At 47.9% G+C, this 19,509-nt stretch overlaps 1 protein-coding gene across 3 annotated transcripts in view; it reads right to left on the bottom strand.

The window, feature by feature from the left end:
- Positions 1-6,922: 6,922 nt before the first annotated feature.
- The window catches only part of DUSP10 (dual specificity phosphatase 10), a 93,851-nt gene continuing 81,264 nt past the window's right edge, over positions 6,923-19,509 (bottom strand). For all 3 annotated transcript variants that reach the window (XM_084868912.1, XM_084868911.1, XM_084868913.1), the window contains 2 exons: positions 13,570-13,938; positions 6,923-8,185 (listed from right to left, as the gene is read on the bottom strand). In XM_084868912.1, the coding sequence (XP_084725038.1) occupies positions 7,920-8,185; positions 13,570-13,938 (635 nt within the window). In that variant the 3' untranslated portion in view covers positions 6,923-7,919. The remainder of the gene's footprint in view (positions 8,186-13,569; positions 13,939-19,509) is intronic.

Genomic DNA, 19,509 nt, shown 5'->3' with positions numbered 1-19,509 from the left:
AGAGTCTTCTCTCTCCATGGCATCAGCCCACCTTCACTGAGATGTGACACTTCTCCAACAAGGAAACTATTTCCCAGAATGATCAGAGGAAAGATCCAGGTGTTTTGTGTGTTTGGTTTTATTTTATTTTACTTTATTTTGGGGGTTTTTTTGTTTGTTTTTTTGTCTCAGATCTGTCATTCGCTAACGGTGTAGTCCTGAGGGGCCCCACAAACCGTTACTTGCTGCGCCTCCATTTCCTCTGGAGAATAACGCCGGCCATTGCTAACCCCACGAGATTGCTGTGAGGGTCTCATAGGAGGGATTGTCTACTGGAAAGCTTTACACACGAGAAAACCTGAGTGACACTTTTATACTAAGGTGTACAAGACTGATACAGATCCTGCACAGCCTAGAGAAAGGAAGGGCAGAGCAAGGAGGACTGGACACAGTAAAGCATTCCCACAGAGAGATCAAAGGGCGCGGGAACATCCTGGGGACGGCTGAGGGGCATATGTGAGCTATGTCATAGCTTTTCGCAACCCATACTGCCCAGACCCAATGCGTCGTCTCTCTGCCAGAGTCTCCCCTCCCCGTGGCATCGCCGCCACCTGAATTAAGACCGGACACTCCTCTAACACTTCCTTACTCTGCTACACCCTGTTTCCACCTTAACCTGAGATTCCAGAACCCATAGACTGCCCCTCACCCCCAACACACACACACACACACACACACACACACACACACACACACCCCATCCTTGGGGAAGAGATGGTCAAATATGTACAAATCCAGCCGCCCAGAGCTGGCTGTGAGCTGGTGGAGGTTGGGCTTTTCCCGGGCCGCCAGTATGCATGCTGATGGGAGAGGACGAATGAGACAATCTGCTCATCATGGCAATTAGCAGCAATGTGGGGACTTTCTTTCTTTCTTTCTTTTTTAATATATATATATATTTTATTGATTTTTTTACAGAAAGGAAGAGAGAGGGATAGTTAGAAACATCAATGAGAGAGAATCAGTGATCAGCTGCCTCTTGCACACACCCTACTGGGGATGTGCCCGCAACCAAGATACATGCCCTTGACCGGAATTGAACCTGGGACCCTTCATTCTGCAGGCCGACGCTCTATCCACTGAGCCAAACCGGTTTAGGCAGCTCGGGGACTTTCTGGGCTGTGGTACATGCAGGAGCAGCCCAGGCCCCCTCGGTGCTGGGCAGAGGATGCACTGTGCCCTACGCTGGCAGATCAAATACAGGAAAGGGGGATTTGGCTTCACCCTGAAGGAGTCGGGGGATGCTTAAGGAATGCTACATCAGTGCCCTGGCCATTCAGCCCCACGTGGGCTGTGAGATCCACTTGAAAGTTAAAGGGGGAAAAACTGGACCACACACAGGAATGCAGGCCATCTGATGAGGGGGGCAGAGATCGGGGTGACGCAGGACAAGCCAAGGACAGCACAGGGTGCTGGGTGCCCCTGAGAAGCACAGCACCCCAGAAAATCATCCTGGCATTCACCAGCCAGATGGCACAGCCGCTGGAAAGGACCGCTGGGCTCAGCACTGAGGCCGTGCGGTGCATCTAAACCTCACATTAGACCAGAGCAGCTTTTTTAAAAAATCCTTTTTTTCTCATGCTATTGCTGAGCGGCTGGGGGGGAGGGGGGGGGGCGGGGAATGGCATTTTCTTTGTCAAAGACACACCATAACATTGGGCAATAAAAGGGGCGAGAAAGAGAGAGAGAACTCATGGACATGGACAGCAGTGTGGTGACTGAGGGGGTGGAAGAGGGGATAGAGGAGATACATGGTGAAGGGAAAGAAAATACACCACAAAAATGTTCTTCTGTAGGTCAGTAATTCCATTTCTATTTAGGCTGCTTTGTACGAATTGAATTGGATGGCAGAGTAGAAATGTAATGTAATTAAATTTTGCTCCGTCTTCTTTAGTAAATGCTCTTGAATTCCAAAGAGATATTCAGAAAGCTGTTAGAAGACCTTGGGAGAGAAAGTGCCATTTCAATGCAAAGTGTTGTAATTATAATAATTATTATTTTTGCTGCCGTTCTATCCCTGATCCTGACATTGCCCCTTGTACCACTTCCAATCAGTGGTATTTTCCCTTCCCTCCCAAACAAGGAAAGACAGATTTAAGCTAGCTAACGACAGAAAGAAAAGAAAAAATCTTTGGGGTACTGTCTAAAAGTCTTAGTTCCCAAGGGGGGGGGTGAGGAATACTTCTGTTAGGACAGTGGTCAGCAAACTCATCAGTCCACAGAGCCAAATATCAACAGCACAACGATTTCTCAATTTCTTTGGAGAGCCAAATTTTTTAAACTTAAACTTCTTCTAACGCCACTTCTTCAACATAGACTCGCCCAGGCCCTGGTATTTTGTGGAAGAGCCACACTCAAGGGGCCAAAGAGCCGCATGTGGCTCGCGAGCCGCAGTTTGCCGACCACGGTGCTAGGAGACCTCTAATGACTCCATTAAGCTGGAGGTTGAAACTGCTGGCTGGCTACTTTGTGTTCCTCAGGCCGAAGAACCCACAGGCCAAGAATGGGGTGATGGGCTGGCTGGGGTGATGGTGACTCTGGAGGTGAAGTTCAATCATCACGCACTAGAGGAGGAAGAAGTATGTCTGAGCAGAGGACATACTGACATTCTCATGTCCCACTCACTGGGCGGGTTAAAACAACGTGATTCTCTTTTTTTTAAAAAAATTATTATTTATTTATGTTTAAATATATTTTATTGGGTGTTTTTTTTGTTTTTGTTTTTTTGTTTTTTACACAGAGGAAGAGAGAGGAATAGAGTGTTAGAAACATTGATGAGAGAGAAATATCCATCAGCTGCCTCTTGCACACCCCCCACCGGGGATGTGCCTGCAACCAAGGTACATGCCCTTGACCGGAATTGAACCTGGGACCTTTCAGTCCGCAGATCGATGTTCTATCCACTGAGCCAAACTGGTTTCGGCACAACTTGATTCTCTTACCCCCCGGAAGCTAGACACCCAAGACCCAGAGGTAGTCTTGCTTCTGGAGGCTCTGAGGGAGAATCTGTCTCGTGCCTGGCGGTACCCAGCCACCTTTGCTGTCCTTGGCTTGTCCTGTGCCACCCCGATCTCTGCCCCCCTCATCGGATGGCCTTCCTTCCTTGGTGTGTGGTCCAACTTCTTCCCCTTTAAGGGCACCGGTACCTAGATAGGGGCTCATCTCACTCCAAATATGAACTTCCTTATAACTCCACTCCGTCTGCAAAAGTCCCGTTTCCAGGTAAGATCACATTACCCAGGTCTGGGGTGCACCACTGCGAAAGCACCCCTTCTGGCAAGCGGTCCACCCTAAAATATGTATCCTTATGTTTCCTGATCTTCAGTTGCAGGATGCTAGAGGGAGAGTGGATCCCAACCCCAAGGGAAATGAATACCGTCCAAGAGTGGATTAGAGTAACACGTGGGGCTCCATCCCTTCTCTGGGAGGGAGTGTTGGGAGTGTTTGCAGCCACAGGAGTGATAGTTGCATCTTATTAAGTGAAAACCTCATTGTCTAATGTCTGTCTGGAAGGTACGCGTGGCCCGCAGGAGTGCAGCTGGATGCCAAGTTGGCAAGGATGGACGGTGGAGCTGTGGCCGGCACAGACCTGGCTAAGTCAGGAACCGCATTGTGCGCATGCCCCCTCCTGTCTCTCACTGGGCTGAGGTTGGCCCCCGAGAGATTTGCACGAGGTACGGGAGGCCTGCGTGAAGCAGTGACCATTGCACTCTGACCTGGCCGCAGGCACTCGGGCAGCTGGTGCCTCTGTTCACTGACCTGGTGGCTCCCCTTGACTTGGGGCGTCGGCGACTGTGGGTGCAGTTCTTGGAATTCCTCCCTCAAATTTTTTAAAAATATATTTTATTGACTTTTTACAGAGAGGGAGAGAGAGGGATAGAGAGTTAGAAACATCGATGAGAATCAGCTGCCTCTTGCACATCCCCTACTGGGCACGTGCCCGCAACCAAGGTACATGCCCTTGCCCGGAATCAAACCCGGGACCTTTCAGTCCCCAGGCTGACGCTCTATCCACTGAGCCACACCGGTTTTGGCGCCTCCCTTAATGTTGCACGTTTTGTGACTGGTCTGTGTGCAGGTCCCCGGCAGAGGGCACGGAGTCTTTCACCAAAGTCACCACATCGTGGAGGCTGGTGGAAGGCAAACCCCATTTCTAGCTTTTCCTCCTAATGCCATCAGCCTTGCTCTCCTCCCCTTCACGCCGAGCTCTTCCCCATCAGCCCTGCTGATCCCCCCGAGACTTCAGCCATCAGACACGGAGGCGACACACTTCTGTTGACCCTTCTGGAGCCCAGTTGTCTAATCCCAGGAGTAAACCCCATTCTATCTCTCTCAGTGCTCCTGCTTCTGACCAATCAAGAGCTCCGGAAAGCCTGGAATTCAGTCTAGCCCCTCCTTAAGGGCAGGAAGTCTTCTGCCCACAGAGCTATTGTGGGAACTTTTTCTGATTGCTGTGTTATCACCATCCTTAGTATTCCTTCGACCCTCTACCCCACCCACATCCATACATAACTGTCTCCAATTAGCGCTTGAAAGCAAGTATCCACGCCTCTTTCCTGAGGTCGGCCGTTCCATGTTTGGGGAGTAAAACACAAATGCAATGTGTTGTGGCTTATTTACAAGAGTCCGCTCACACACAGGGTGACAGCCATGTTCTTGATGGCTCTTCAGGCCAGCTCGCCAGACTTCTTCCCGCCCAGAAGGGCTCGCGAGAGCAATTTACAGGCGTATGAAGGGTGAGTCAGGTCCTGGTTCTTCACTCTAATACGCTCTTCTGTTTTACTAGAAGCTCTCATTCCCACTTCCCACGTTTGATCGCCCTTTCGGAAGGCCGTGTCTCCTCATCTTTCCGTCCACAGAAGCTGTGATTGCTGGGCGGGGCGCCTTCCGTTGCCTGGCGCGTGTGTCACCCTCCCTGTCCTCATCTCGAAGTAGCTAGCTCAAGGTCTTCTGTGAAACGCAAACCCGACATCCTGGCGAGCGTGCGTTCGCTGCAAAGGTATTAACTGTTGAAATCAATTTAGACAGAGAACCTAGGCTGCTGTTGTGTGCGATTCAGACAGCAATGCCTGCTGTATCTCTTTTTCTCTTTCCTTGTGAGATGTACTATAAATCCCCTCGATTAAGTCATTCTATTCATTCAGCAGGAGACAAGCCTGCTGGGCTCTGAGCATGATGCATGCATTGGTCACGGGTTGGCTTTCTTGGGGAGAGAATACTCCATGATTTCTCAGCTTCTTGAGGTTCCCAGGTGCCGAGGGAGGCCCAGGGCCTGCGGAGTCAGGTTTCTAGAGCGGTGTCTTGGCTAATCCATATCATTGTCATGAATTGGTTAACATTCCTCATGAAGAAATGGAGGCTGGGTGACTCAGAGCTGGTTAGCAAAAAAAAGACCTGAATTCGGGGTCTCTCTCAGAATTCTTGGCATGCTGGCTGGCAGAGTGCTTGTCTCTCAAAATCAAGAAGTTCAAAAACATATATCATGTACATATAAGTAAAGAAGAAACCTGTGATTTCTTTCTCTTTATTTTTTTTAAATATTTTTTATTGACTTCAGAGAGGAAGGGAGAGGGAGAGAGAGATAGAAACATCAGTGATGAGAGAGTCCTTGATTGGCTGCCTCCTGCATGCACCCTGTTCTGGGGATCTAACCCGCAATCCAGGCATGTGCCCTTGGCCAGAATCGAACCTGGGACCCGACGCTCTACCCACTGAGCCAAACAAATTAGGCTGGTTTGGTTTTTAAAAGAAAAAGGAGTCAGGGAATAAGTCTTACATTCTGTCAGAAATTTCACTTTTGGACTTAGAATCAACAATAAAAAATGCCTCGTAAATCATCCCGTATTTTAAATCACTAATTATAGGTCAACCCCGCTCCTTATATAGGCTCGGCCACCAATCCTCAGTCTGAAGACTAGAAAACAGCATGTGAGAGACTGACTTTTCACTTAACGCTTTGTACTCGATGCAAATAATTCAAAACAACTCTCCATTGATGTCTGTTAATGTCCATCTCTACTTTCTCATAGGAGGAAAAGTAAAGTTATTGTAGTAGAAAAGCTATTTTTTTTAAATGTCAAAAATATTGTATTATAGTAACATTTGTAAGCAAACACTCACAAAAAAGTATATCAAAAGTAGTCATGTGGAATTGGGCACACCAGAATCCTTCACCGAGGTAACTAGTTAGACAAGTGTCGGTTGGTTGTGAGTGTCCCCTATGGCCAAGTTCCTCTACATATCTATTTTCATAAAACGTAGAAAATATTTTATTTCGTCCCTCCCCTGTTCCCATCCCTCCTCGTCTATGGGTCGGGAATCCATGGGCCATAAGCCCAGGGTGAGCAGGAAGCTGTGTCTGATGAAGCGACCTCAGTTTGCTGGTGAAAGAGCGGGAAATAGGAATTGGCACACACCACAGTCAGTGTCACTAAAAATGTCAAATGAGCAAGTGGCGATGGAGGGGTGTGGATGACCATCAGGAACCCAAAATGGCTGATTGTCACAAGTATTTATCAAGTAGCCTCTGGGGAGATCCTGGGGTTCTAACCAACCAACCTGTCCGTGACCTAATTGGTCACCAAAGCTCACAGGCTGGTTAGAAATCCCCATTCCTTAATGTGACGCTACTTGGAGCTCCTCCTACTGGAGAGGCATTGCATGTGCAGGAGATGGTGGAGCTATTCTGCTTCCTTGCTGATTCCCCCCTACCCCCCCCCCCCCCCCCCGCATTCCATTGAGAACAGAGACCATTTCACCGCCTCATCCCTCTTCCCTCTTCCCTATGAGAATGTGTGTTTATTTCCACTTAATGTGACGTGGACCCGTTACCAGAGGTAAGAGATGCTTGATCTGGAATTGAGGAAAAGAGGAGGAAGCGAGACACGTCCCAAGATGAGTTTCATTTATATAATGAAAATAAACCTTTACACAAATCAACAGAAACACACCCAGTTGTTGTTTTTTTGCGAAAAATATTTTTAAATAAATTTTTGTCTTTTTAACATTCTGATATACATATGTAACAAGGTTTATGGCACTGTAACCAGAATCAAATCCCCCCCCCAAAAAAAAAAAAATTAAAGGAAAAAGGTGGGGAAGGAAAAGTAATTGGTTTCATTTAATTCTCTTTAATCTCTATGCTGGCAAATGTGCACTATTTGCCTAGCATTTGGCTGCCCGCTCTAACTTGCTTGCACACTCCAAAACACCCTAGTATTTATTGCACAGTGAAGGCATATGGTAGAATGGTCAGTTCCTTGCTAGTTCAAAAAAAAAAAAATCTCTTAACCCCAGAAAGGGGAAAAATATAATAATTCAGAGTATGAAACACACAAAATCAACAGTATCTTCGTCTCTTTCCAGAACGTGAAGGGTCCTTAGACGGCTGACCTGATTGCCCTCGGTCAGGGCTTGGTGGGTGGGTCTGTTTTCCAGATGAATGGCCTACCAGATCCAGGCCTTCCTAATCCAATGTCTTTTCTACTTTCCTTTTTGGTTCTCTTTTTAAATTGGTACAAAGTGGAGTATATTCGGTCTATGAACCTGCACAGACTATATAATCATAAACTCTACAAATAGCTTCAAAGGAAAAGGGGGAGAAATAGTTTTATGTGTTTATTGTTGGCTTGAAAAAAAAAAATTCCTTAGCCTCCTTGCTTCATCAGTTCAACGGGCGTCAAACGTTAAATTCTTCTCACACTTGTTAAAAATAAAGATTTGAAACGAGTTTGTTTCCTTTCACAAACCTTACCCCCAGCTTAAAAAAAAAAAAAAAGAAGAAGAAGAAAAAGCAAAGAAATAATCCGTTCTCCTTTCTCTTTGTCTCCTAACCGAGAACAGTGACACAGTGACCCTGACCCTGACCGTCCTGGCTGGGGTCACACCACCGTCTCCACGCCCATCAGCTTTGGTGTAAGAATTCGCGGTGTCACCCCGTTGTTCAGGTCTTCCTCGAACTCCAGCAGCTGCCCCATGAAGTTGAGGTTTGGGGAGATGATTGGTCGTTTGCCCTTGACGAACTTATAAGCATCAGTCATGGTCATCCGTGTGTGCTTCATCAGGTAGGCGATGACGATGGTGGCCGAGCGGGACACCCCGGCTTGGCAGTGGATCAGGAGCCCCTTCCCGCACTGGTGAGCTTCCTCTGGGAGAGGGAGAATGAATGGCGAGAGGTCAAGGCAAGGACAGGCAAGGACACAGAGATGGCAAGTGGGTTAACTTTCCTCTGGCCTTGACCAGGCCATATTGTGTCCAGTCACTGCCATGGAAGAGGAAGAATAACTTAAAATGGTTCTAAACCCAAGTATAATTTACTAGTTCACTGTATATGTATTTGTGACAACCTCCAGGATGAGCGAAAAGCAATCGTTGCATAAATAAGCTACATTCCTGCATTTAAAGAGAAGAGCAGGTCCGTCACAGGTGGTGGCATTGACTGATGCAAGAGCCACAACACAGTTCATTTCCATGTTAAGCTAGCTACCAAATAGAGCCGCCTCATCAAGGAGTTTTAATTCCAATGGCCAGACTGTGTGACTTGTCAAAACTAGAGTTATTCAAGTCTCTCCTGCCTGGGAGATAGAAAAACAAAACAAAACAAAAAACAGTTTTTTATGCTGTAGAATTGCTCTGGACAGGAACTGGTATTGATAAATAAGAATTTCAGTCTTCAACTCAGACCGAGGTCAAAGGGACAAAAGTCAACTAGAAAGTCCCATGTTTGGCTTCTTATGGGAAAACCCTGTTGCAACATTAGGAAAAGACTTGTGGGTCCAGGCATGCGTGTCACCTGCATCTGTACTGTGGAGCCCTCTGCACCCACATGGGAGTGACTGGACCATGGAGGAGTTCCAGCAATGGCTCGGAACCCGGAGCAACTGGGAAAGGCCATCCTTTATATGTTTCAGACGCATTAAAGGCTCAGGTTGTGGGCACTGCCTAGCGGATTCCTCATGACACGTCTAGACTAAAAGGAATCCCCAAGGACGTGTCCCGGAAGGGATACCAGTTAGATGAGGAGCAGGAGATGACAACAGAGTAAGGAGAGTCGTGATTGAATTTAACAGCTACCAAGAAAAGAAACATCATATCAGGCTTACTGCTCATAGAACAGTGGTCGGCAAACTGCGTCTCACGAGCCACATGCGGCTCTTTGGCCCCTTGAGTGTGGCTCTTCCACAAAAGACCACGACCTGGGCGAGTCTATTTGGAAGAAGTGGCCTTAGAAGAAGTTTAAGTTTAAAACATTTGTCTCTCCAAAGAAATTTCCCATCGTTGTACTGTTGATATTTGGCTCTGCGGACTAATGAGTTTGCCGACCACTGTCATAGAAGTAGTATTTTAAAACAGTATCTCCCCTTTCAATGTCTTGTTTTTTAGCACATAGTAGGTATCAACCGTCACACCATGGCTGGGCTGCGTGGTGGTAAGATGAGCTACAAAGCGCTGCTTTGACACTGGTTCCCCTAAACATCAGTTGAGTGACCTTGAAGCAATATCCCTGTGACTGAACCCTGGGGATAATGCCTACTCTCCAGTCTCGGGAGGGAACATGGGGATAACATCATCCAACTCAGCAGTCAACTGGCACAAACCCTACACAGGGGTCTTCAAACTACGGCCCGCGGGCCACATGCGGCCCGCAGAGGAGTCTGATCCGGCCCGCCAGGTTTTTTGGGCAGTGAGCGCAGCCGAGGTGTTACAGTAGGAATTAGTAGTTCATATAGTCTGGCCCTCCAGCTCTCTGAGGGACTGTGATCTGGCCCCCACTTTAAAAAGTTTGAGGACCCCTGCCCTACACCTAGCCCAGTGGTCGGCAAGCTCATTAGTCAACAGAGCCAAATATCAACAGGACAACGATTTTTTAAACTTCTTCTAACACCACTTCTTCAAAATAGACTCGCCCAGGCCGTGGTATTTTGTGGAAGAGCCACACTCAAGGGACCAAAGAGCCGCATGTGGCTCGTGAGCCACGGTTTGCCAACCGCTGACCTAGACTCTTTAGTTTCTATTGGACTCGCAGTGAGTGCTGCTTGTGGCTATAAAACTTGCTGGGTTTCTCCTAGATCAAGACTACAGGACTCCAGTTCACCCAACGATGCAACAATGAAAACACAACCGTGCTAGCAGGCTGGGACACGGAGATGATTCCAGGTGAAATGCTGTTGGCTATGTGTTCTTTATCCTTCTACAAAAGTAGGTAAGTGAACACCCTATGAGGAACACATAGGTGCTTTGATTGCAGTCCTCTTAGATCAGTGGCTCTCAACCTTCCTAATGCCGCGACCCTTTAATACAGTTCCTCATGTTGAGGTGACCCCTAATCATAACATTATTTTCGCTGCTACTTCATAAGTGTACATTATGATTCATTAACAGTAGCAAAATTAAACATCTGTGTTTTCTGATGGTCTTAGGCGACCCTGCTAGCGGTTCAACCTGTGGGTCACTGTAGAGCCTAAGACCATCAGAAAACACAGATATTTACATTACGATTCATTAACAGCAGCAAAATTAGTTATGAAGTACTAACTAAAATAATTTTACGGCCGAAACCGGTTTGGCTCAGTGGATAGAGCGTCAGCCTGCAGACTGAAAGGTCCTAGATTCAATTCCGATCAAGGGCATGTACCTTGGTTGCGGGCACCTCCCCAGTAAGAGGTGTGCAAGAGGCAACTGATCGATGTTTCTCTATCCCTCTCTCTTCCTCTCTGTAAAAAAAACAATAAAATATATTTTTTAAATAAAAAATAAATAATTTTATGGTTGGGCTCACCACCACATGAGGAACTGTATCAGGCATTAGAAAGGTTGAGAACCACTGTTTAGAGGAAGCACATTGCATGCTACTCACTAAAGGAAAACAATTTCCTAACTTCCCTCAACTGGAATGAAGTCAGAAAAAATTGCAGCCGTAACATCATGTTCCAACCATGTACCAACCAGAAAGTTCCTCATCCACTTGATGACAACAACTATTTCTCCTCCGGGCTCAGCACCTGGGTCAGATATTGGTAAGGTCTCCTGGCACCACGTGTTACCAGGCAGGAAAGAACAGAGCTCTGTAAACACTGCCCCCCGAGTTCTGGTCCCTCCACTGACACTAAAATTCCCATCACCTTGGACAGTGGTCGGCAAACTCATCAGTCCACAGAGCCAAATACCAACAGTACGACGATTGACATTTCTTTGGAGAGCCACATTTTTTAAACTTCTTCTAACGCCATTTCTTCCACATAGACTCGCCCAGGCAGTGGCACTTTGTGGAAGAGCCACACTCAAGGGGCCGAAGAGCCGCATGCAGGCTCTAGAGCCGCAGTTTGCCGACCACGGACCTTGGAGAAGTCATTTTACTTTTCTGAGTTCGGTGCCCACTCAGAATTCCCTTCCAGGCGGAATATTCCACGGTCCTGCACTGAAGGCGCATCAGCAAGGAAAACAGCCGGGCAATGAGCTGGGCGGGGGCCAGAGCTGTCCACTCTACAGCGACACCACCAGACCCAAGGGCTGTGGAGCCCATTTTCTATTTGAGGGGCACCTGACAGGAGAGCATTCTTCCCGGGAGACAGCCCAGTAAAAAGCTGCCGCCGGAGGAAAAGCACGGGGTCCCCCTTTGTGGGAATAAAGATCAGAGTCACTTGAAAAAGATGCTGCGTCTCAGCTAGATGCCAGGTGTTCCCCCAAAGATCATTTGAACCTTACAACAGTCTGAGGCTCTAGAACAGTGGTCTCAACCTTTCTAATGCCGTAGCCCTTTAATACAGTTCCTCATGTGGTGACCCCCAACCATAACATTATTATTTTTTAAATATTTTATTCATTTTTTACAGAGAGGAAGGGAGAGAAAGAGGGACAGAGAGCTAGAAACATCGATGAGAGAGAAACCTTGACCAGCTGCCTCCTGCACACACCCCACCGGGGATGTGCCCGCAACCAATGTACATGCCCTTGACTGGAATCGAACCTGGGACCTTTCAGTCCGCAGGCCCATGCTCTATCCACTGAGCCAAACCAGTTTCAGCCCATAAAATTATTTTTGCTGCTATTTCATAACTGTAATTTTGCCACTGTTATGAATCGTAATGTAAATATCTATGTTTTCTGATGGTCTTAGGTGACCCTGCTAGAGACTCACAGGTTGAGAACCGCTGCTGTAGAGCCCAAGACCATCGGAAAACACATTTACATTATGTAAAATCTCCCCTTTCAGTGACCACTGCTTCCCCTAAACATTAGGTGAGTGACCTTGAAGCTCAACCCCTGTGACTGAACCCTGGGAATCATGTTTGATCCACAGGTTGAGAACCGCTAGCAGGGTTGCCTCAGACCATCGGAAAACACAGATATTCACATTACGATTCATAACAGTAGCAAAATTAACACAGTTATGAAGTAGCAGTGAAAATAATGTTATGGTTGGGGGTCACCACAACATGAGGAGCTGTATGAAAGGGTCGCGGCATGAAAAAGGTTGAGAACCACTGATATAAGAGGACGCAATCAAAGCACCCTACTACTCATTCCCTGTAGGGTGTTCACTTACTTGCTTTTGTAGAAGGAAAACAAACAAATAGCCAACAGTATTTCACCCAGAATCAGATGTTTACACTACAATTCATAGCAGTAGCAAAATGACAGTTACGAAGTAGCAACGAAAATAATGTTGGTTGGGGGCCACCACAACAGGAGGAGCTGTATGAAAGGGTCGTGGCATTAGGAAGGCTGAGAACCACTGCTATGGATGCAGCAAAAATTAAAGGTAGAATGAGGGCTATGCTGGCCATTGCTTCCTTTTGGAGATCAAGGCCCGCTGTTGCTAGAATTTTCCTCAGGCTAGACACCTTGATCTTCCTACTTCAGGGAGGCTGGGGTGAACTGTCTAAGGAAAGCGGGTACCATCTCACCAATGCTCACATTCCCGCCCTGCATTTCAGACAAAGCAGGGAGGGGGACAGACACTAGCCCGCCTCCAGTCCTCTCTCTTCTCTATGCTGATGTGATGGGGAAAGATGTTCACCGTGGTGTCGCCTCGCCTCGTAAAGAGCCTCTACCAACTGCAAGTCCACTGGACTCAAGGTAAGGGGGTGCGGGCGAGTTTAGTCACTCGATTTTACTTCCTGCAAGGTGCCAAGGTAGACCAGAAAGCCACAGCGCCAGCTCTGCCATCCACTGTCTTGCCTCCTACTGATTCTCTTATAGAAATTATATACAAATATAATTTCTATAAAAGAATTGCAACACATCACAGCTCACCCCTCTCCCCTTCTCACTGAGAACCTGAGGGATGAGGCTTTCCAGCTGAAAACCTCCCAGCCAAGTGGAACCCCTGCCCTTTTATCTATATTCGTCCTGATGGACACTCCACTCGGTGGGCTATGACTTAAGAGAACTCTCAGCTGCAGAGCCCCAAAAGCACTCGGAGCAGCTCTCCTCTAACACCCCCGGCATTCATCTTGAACTTGACATCAAAGCAAATGCCAGAGGGGAAAGGAAGGCGGAAGAGGCGAGGTCCCCAGGGGAGGTACTTACCAATGAACTCGAAGGCCTCTTCAAAGTACTGCCGCAGGTTCTGCTTGTTGCTGTCGGTGGCCGGCAGCCGCTTGTAGTTGAAGAGGCCTTTCTCGTAGTGGTAGAGGGGCAGGTGCGTGGTGACGTTGATGACATAGCCGATGTTGAGCCGCTGCATGGCTTCCAGGTCCTGGGCGTCCTGCTCGTTGCCAAGGAAGAGGAAGGGCAGGATGGGCGTCAGCTCGGCGTTCTCGATGTCGGGCGTGGTGGGGATGCACTGAGGTAGCACTGAGGCCGCGGACGCGCCGCCCCCCACCTCCCGGCACTCTTGGAGCTGGAGGGAGTTGTCACAGAGGTTTTCATGGTTCTGCTTAAAGCTGCTGAGGCCACCTGGAAGGCAAGCACAACGAGAGGAGTGAGCCCCCAGGCCTGCAATCGGGCAGCAGTCACCTTCCCGGTAGGAACCTGTGTGTGCTTTGTTTTTCTAATATGTTTTTATTAATTTTATAGAGAGTGGAAGGGAAGGGAGGCATAGAAACATCGATGAGAGGGAAAGATCAACATTGATAGGCTGCCTCCTGCATGCCCCCCACTAATGGGGAACAAGCCCATAATTTGGGCATGTGCCCTGACGGGAATCAAACCGGTGACCTCCTGGTTCATGGGTCGATGCTCATCCACTGAGCCACACCGTCCAGCAGGGGCATGTTTTTTGCAGACCATATATATATATATATATATATGTTATAAAATAAAATTCAAGCTCTAGCTGGTTTGGCTCAGTGGATAGAGTATCAGCCTGCAGACTGAAGGGTTCGATTCCAGTCAAGGGCATGTACCTTGGTTGCGGGCTCCATCCCCAGTGGGGGGCATGCAAGAGGCAGCCAATGATTCCCTCTCATCACTTTTGTTTCTCTCTCTCCCTCTGCTTTCCTCTCTGAAATCAACAACAACAAAAAATATACATGTATTGGAAAAATAATTTTTTTAAAAAGTCCATTTGGAGGCCTAGGACCAGCTGTGGGGGCCAGCACCATGCACAGGAAATGTGCTTTTCATACAAACTGGGGCATGCTCCCTGGCAAAGGCCCCGCAGCACCGGGCAGTGCCCGCGGCAGCTAATTGCATCTGCCTCCCGGAGCATGTGCTCCGTGGCCTACATAGGACCTGGCGCCTTGGGAGCTGAGGAAGGCACAGCGCGAGGACCTGGGGCGAGGAGCCTCTGCCAGCACCCTGGCACCGCAGGCGTGTGACTGGCACCCTGTGTAAGCTCACCTCACCCACCATGGCCACCTCCCTCCCCAGCGCCGTGGTCACCAGCGGGACCTGGGAAGAACCGTTTACCTTGGCTCTCATCCCAGCCCCACACCTTCCTGGTCCTGTCTCTCGCTGAAGCTCATTTCTCTGAGCCTCAGTTCCCCTGCCTGCACAGTGAGGGTCATGGCCTCTACCCCTGGGTTAAGGTGACCAGACGTCCCGCTTCTGGCGGGACAGTCCCGATTTTTAACAATCTGTGATTCTTTCCAAAAATCAGGACTTTTTTTAAAACACCGCGGGACAAATTGTTAAAAATCAGGACTGTCCTGCCAAAAGCAGGATGTCTGGTCACCTTACCCTTGGTGTGACTGGGAGCCTGGAATGCATGGATACATGTCAAGTACTTAGCATGCTGTCTGGCACACGGTCTCACTCGGCAGGGGTTTGCTACGTTTACTGGAGTTATTTCTATGATCGCCCAAGCAGCAGAGAAAGGCTTGGAAAAGACACACATGCAGGGAGGTGTGAGCGGAGTTTTCCTTACCCCTTTCCTGGTATTTTCCATGGATTTCACTGACCGTTTTCAATCCCGATTTCCAGGAGGAGGCAGCGTGGAGCAGCCCAGATCCTTGCACCCACTTCTCCTTCAGGAAACCTCTAACAAGCATGTCAAACTCACACGGCCCACAACCAATATTTTTTTGGCCCAGCCAATATCACGGTATGTAAGAAACATTTTAATTTCGTAACTTCATTCTTATAATATCCTTATTATTAACAAACTTAACATAATTATTAATAACAAACTACAATGTTCGCTAATGACTGGTTACTATAATCGGGTAGCATTCATTTCCCTTAGCGCCTTACCCGCAGGCGCACCATTTCTCTCCACTAATACCAGCAGCGAATATTGTAGCAGCCGATGGCCACCGCATTCATCTTGGACTAGCTTGTTTGCCGAGTACAACGGGAAATATTTAGCTTTTGGAGAAGAGGAAAAATAGGTTTATTTGCGTTACTTACTAATTTGTGCAATTATTTAGTATCCAGTAAGTTGATGTTCAAGAAAAAATATTAGTTTTTAATAGAAACTATTAAAATGTTCTATTTTATGTTAACGATGACTCATTTATTTCAGCCCGTTGTATTCAGCATGTCTCTATCGAAATAAACCTACATTTTAATGAAAATTGAAGCTTTTTTCTTGCGGCCCGCTTAAACCTTGTTTATTTGGCCCGTGTTTAAGCCTTGAATTTGACATGCTTGAGGCACACCTTTGAGCTAGCTCAGTGGTCAGCAAACCAGGGCTCTTGAGCCACATGCGGCTCTTTGGCCCCTTGAGTGTAGCTCTTCCACAAAATACCACGGCCTGGGTGAGTCTATTTTGAAGTGGCATTAGAAGAAGTTTAAAAAATTTGGCTCTGATAACTGAGTTTGCCAACCACTGAGCTAGCTTCAGGCTCTGTTCTGCCTCCTAAATGCTATGGTTCTCATGTAAAAAGCTGAAAACAGTACTAGTTTTCCCATTTTTAGAATGCAGGCCTGTCCCTCCACCGAAGGAGCATTACCCATTAGTAGATCTGAGGGAAATCAGCTGGATGTGTAAGATGTTGTCTACTGCATCGTCTATTTTATAAAAAGGCTGAGTTTAAAAACAATTTTAAGGGGAGAGTTAATATAGTCACCCAATGAAAGGCTATGTAGCCACTCCAGGTTATGAAAAAATAGGAAAACAAAGAGAATGTTTGATATTAAATGAAAAAAAAAAAAAGGCAGTTCAAAAACATCCACCGCACATGATGATCAAAAATTGAAAGATTATGCAAAAAAAGAGCAGTTAAGTTAGAAAATTTATGGATCGTAGTTACTTAAAGTTTCCTTTCATATTTGTTAGTTGCATCACACACATGGATAAGCCGGAAAGGTTATACAGCTGAGAGCTAGGCAACCAGACATTATCAGCACCCAATCAGCTCCGATTCACATCAAACAGGAAGCAGTTGGAGGTCTCCCATAGCTGAAGGCAACCAAAACACAGCCTTTCCCCCCTCGGCGGGGGCTTTACAGCAGCCTCCGTGGTCTCGGGAAGCGGGCGCGCGAACAGGATGTGGCTGTTGTGACACAAGGACAGGAAGTCTGTCCCCAGGTCCCTGAGCCTCGCCTGTGCCCTTCAGGTCTCATCTTTAGCAACCGCAGCAGGAAGCTCCAGACTGTAAACTAGATAGATATCCAGTGTCGGGGCTGCTGACAGCAGCCAGCACACGTGGACTTGGCCATGCACACCAGGGAGGTCATATGTTCAGGTCTGGCCATGACCCCAAGCACATGCCAAGGAGTACTATGAGGTTTGAGCCTTACAGAGGAATAAAGTAATCCTAGCTCTTCTTTTTGCAAAGAAAAGCAAGAGCTAGCCCTTCATTTTAATTGTTAGAATTAAATGCTGCCCTTACATATCATTAGTGTATTCTGCTAGGACAGTGGTCGGCAAACCACGGCTCTCAAGCCACATGCGGCTCTTCGGCCCCTTAAGTGTGGCTCTTCCTCAAAATACCACAGCCTGGGCAAGTCTATGTTGAAGAAGTGGCGTTAGAAGGAGTTTAAGCTTAAAAAATGTGGCTCTCCAAAGAAATTTAAGTCGTTTTACTGTTGATATTTGGCTCTGTGGACTAATGAGTTTGCCAACCACTGGGCTAAGAAATCATGGGGGGGAAAAGTTTATCTGGGCTCAAATCAATTTTAAAGTAGACGGAAGAAATGGAAAACCCGAAAAGCTTCACTGGTGAAAACATTTAAAGACGTGAAATGACCCACTGCCCACAAAAGAGACGGAAAGGTTATTAAAACCTGCTCAGCTGTGACCCCTACGAAGTCCAGGCAGACAGTTCCACCCTGATCCCGGGATAGGAACCTCATTCACTTATTTTTTCCCCCAAAGAAAAAGGCAGTTTGCTACACTTTTCCACAAACAATGAGAGGAAAGAACAACTAAGATGAATTCAAAAGAAGTTTCTAAGGGGCTAGAAAACAAGATCTCTCTCGTCTTACGTAGGGCACTTGAGCTGTAATTTGTCTCAAAAGCGGCCGGCTTAAAAATAAATAAATAAATAAATGCCCACCAGAAAACCCCCCAGGCAGAAGAAAGCAGCCCGGAGCTCTTTAAAATTCTGTCTCTGCACCTCCTTTCCCGATGACATCAGCTGGGGGCACCCCACCTGCCCAGTTGCCATAGCAGTCACACAAAGACACACAATGACATCAGCTGGCATGATATCAACTCTTTGAGCGCAAACAATACAAGAAGAAGGACTTTGTCTGAGGCCTTTGCTGCAACTGCGGTCCGGGAGGCAGTGATGTAATATGCTAACAGGTGGCATGGGCCGGGAAACGAGGGGGAAAGGGGGAGAGGATTCGAGACAGACAGACACAGAAAGATCCGAATCTCGGGGGGGGCTCACGCGCAAAACGCTGGGCCTGTTGTATAAGCCATGTCGGAGAGCATGTGGAGACGGAGTGGACAGAAAAGGGAAGAGTGAGTTCGCACGTATTCGCTGCAGAAGAGAATTCTGTCCCTGAGATGGTGCTCAGAGCAAAAGGGACCGGTGGGGTGTTCTGTAGAGCGATGTCTGGGGGTACAAGTGTGGGATTAGAGGCAGGGGGAGGGGGGGAGGGGGGGAGGAGTGAGGCTAATGAGGTTTTCTCTTCCAAACCCTGTCCCTTACCAGACCCCATCCTATCCCCTAGGGCCCTGGTCGGCAAACTGCGGCTTGTGAGCCACATGCAGCTCTTTGGCCCCTTGAGTGTGGCTCTTCCACAAAATACCACGGCCTGGGTGAGCCTATTTTGAAGAAGTGGCATAGAAGAAGTTTAAGTTTCAAAAATGTGGCTCTCCAAAGAAATTTCAGTCGTGATCCTGCTTATATTTGGCTCTGTGGACTGATGAGTTTGCCGACCACTGCCCTAGAGGCCCAGCTGACCGCCCCCGTTCTGCGGAGCTGTGATGATTTCATACCCAGCGAGGAGCTGGGTCATTTCATACCTGTTTTTGCTAAATGAGAACATTACAACAAGATAAGCAGCCCTGGAGCAGAGGCGGTGTGGCTGGGGGTTAGGTGCGGGGATTGGAGGCAGACAGACCAGGCTGTGATTGTGATTCTGTCTCCCAGGAGCCCTGGGGCCTGCTGCAACCACTTTCCCCCATTAGGCCTCAGTTTACTGATCTGCAGAGTGGGTGTGATATCATCAGAACCTGGTGCCGGAAGCTCTGTGGGTAGATGTTGCTCTGTCACCAGGCGCCCCACCTCCCGAGGATCCACATGCGGGCAGCGATGCCGAGGCCAGCTGCCTGGGTCGCATCCCGAATGCCAGCCACGCCGCCTCCTGCACCGGTTTCTTGCCTCCCGGTGCCTCCGTTTCCCCAGAGGGAGCAGGGACCACAGCAGCACCTGCCGCCCAACACAGCTTTGGGGATTAATCTGCTTAATAAATAGCAAGTCCTTCCAAACTGGCTCTAGCACTTTTTTAAAACACGTGTTTTTGCAATACGTGGGGAAACTACCCTTTTAAAGACCTAAAAATGATGCTTCGTATAAAGGCTGTAAATGAGAAGTATGCCAACGTCTAGAGCAGGGGTCTTCAAACTTTTTAAAGTGGGGGCCAGATCACGGTCCCTCAGAGAGCTGGAGGGCCGGACTATATGAACTA

The sequence above is a fragment of the Pipistrellus hanaki genome (assembly GCF_964339955.1).
Source record: "Pipistrellus hanaki genome assembly, chromosome: 20".
Taxonomy (NCBI): Eukaryota; Metazoa; Chordata; class Mammalia; order Chiroptera; family Vespertilionidae; genus Pipistrellus; species Pipistrellus hanaki.
The sequence above is the reverse complement of the archived record's forward strand: the minus strand, read 5'-3'. Positions and strand labels throughout refer to the sequence as shown.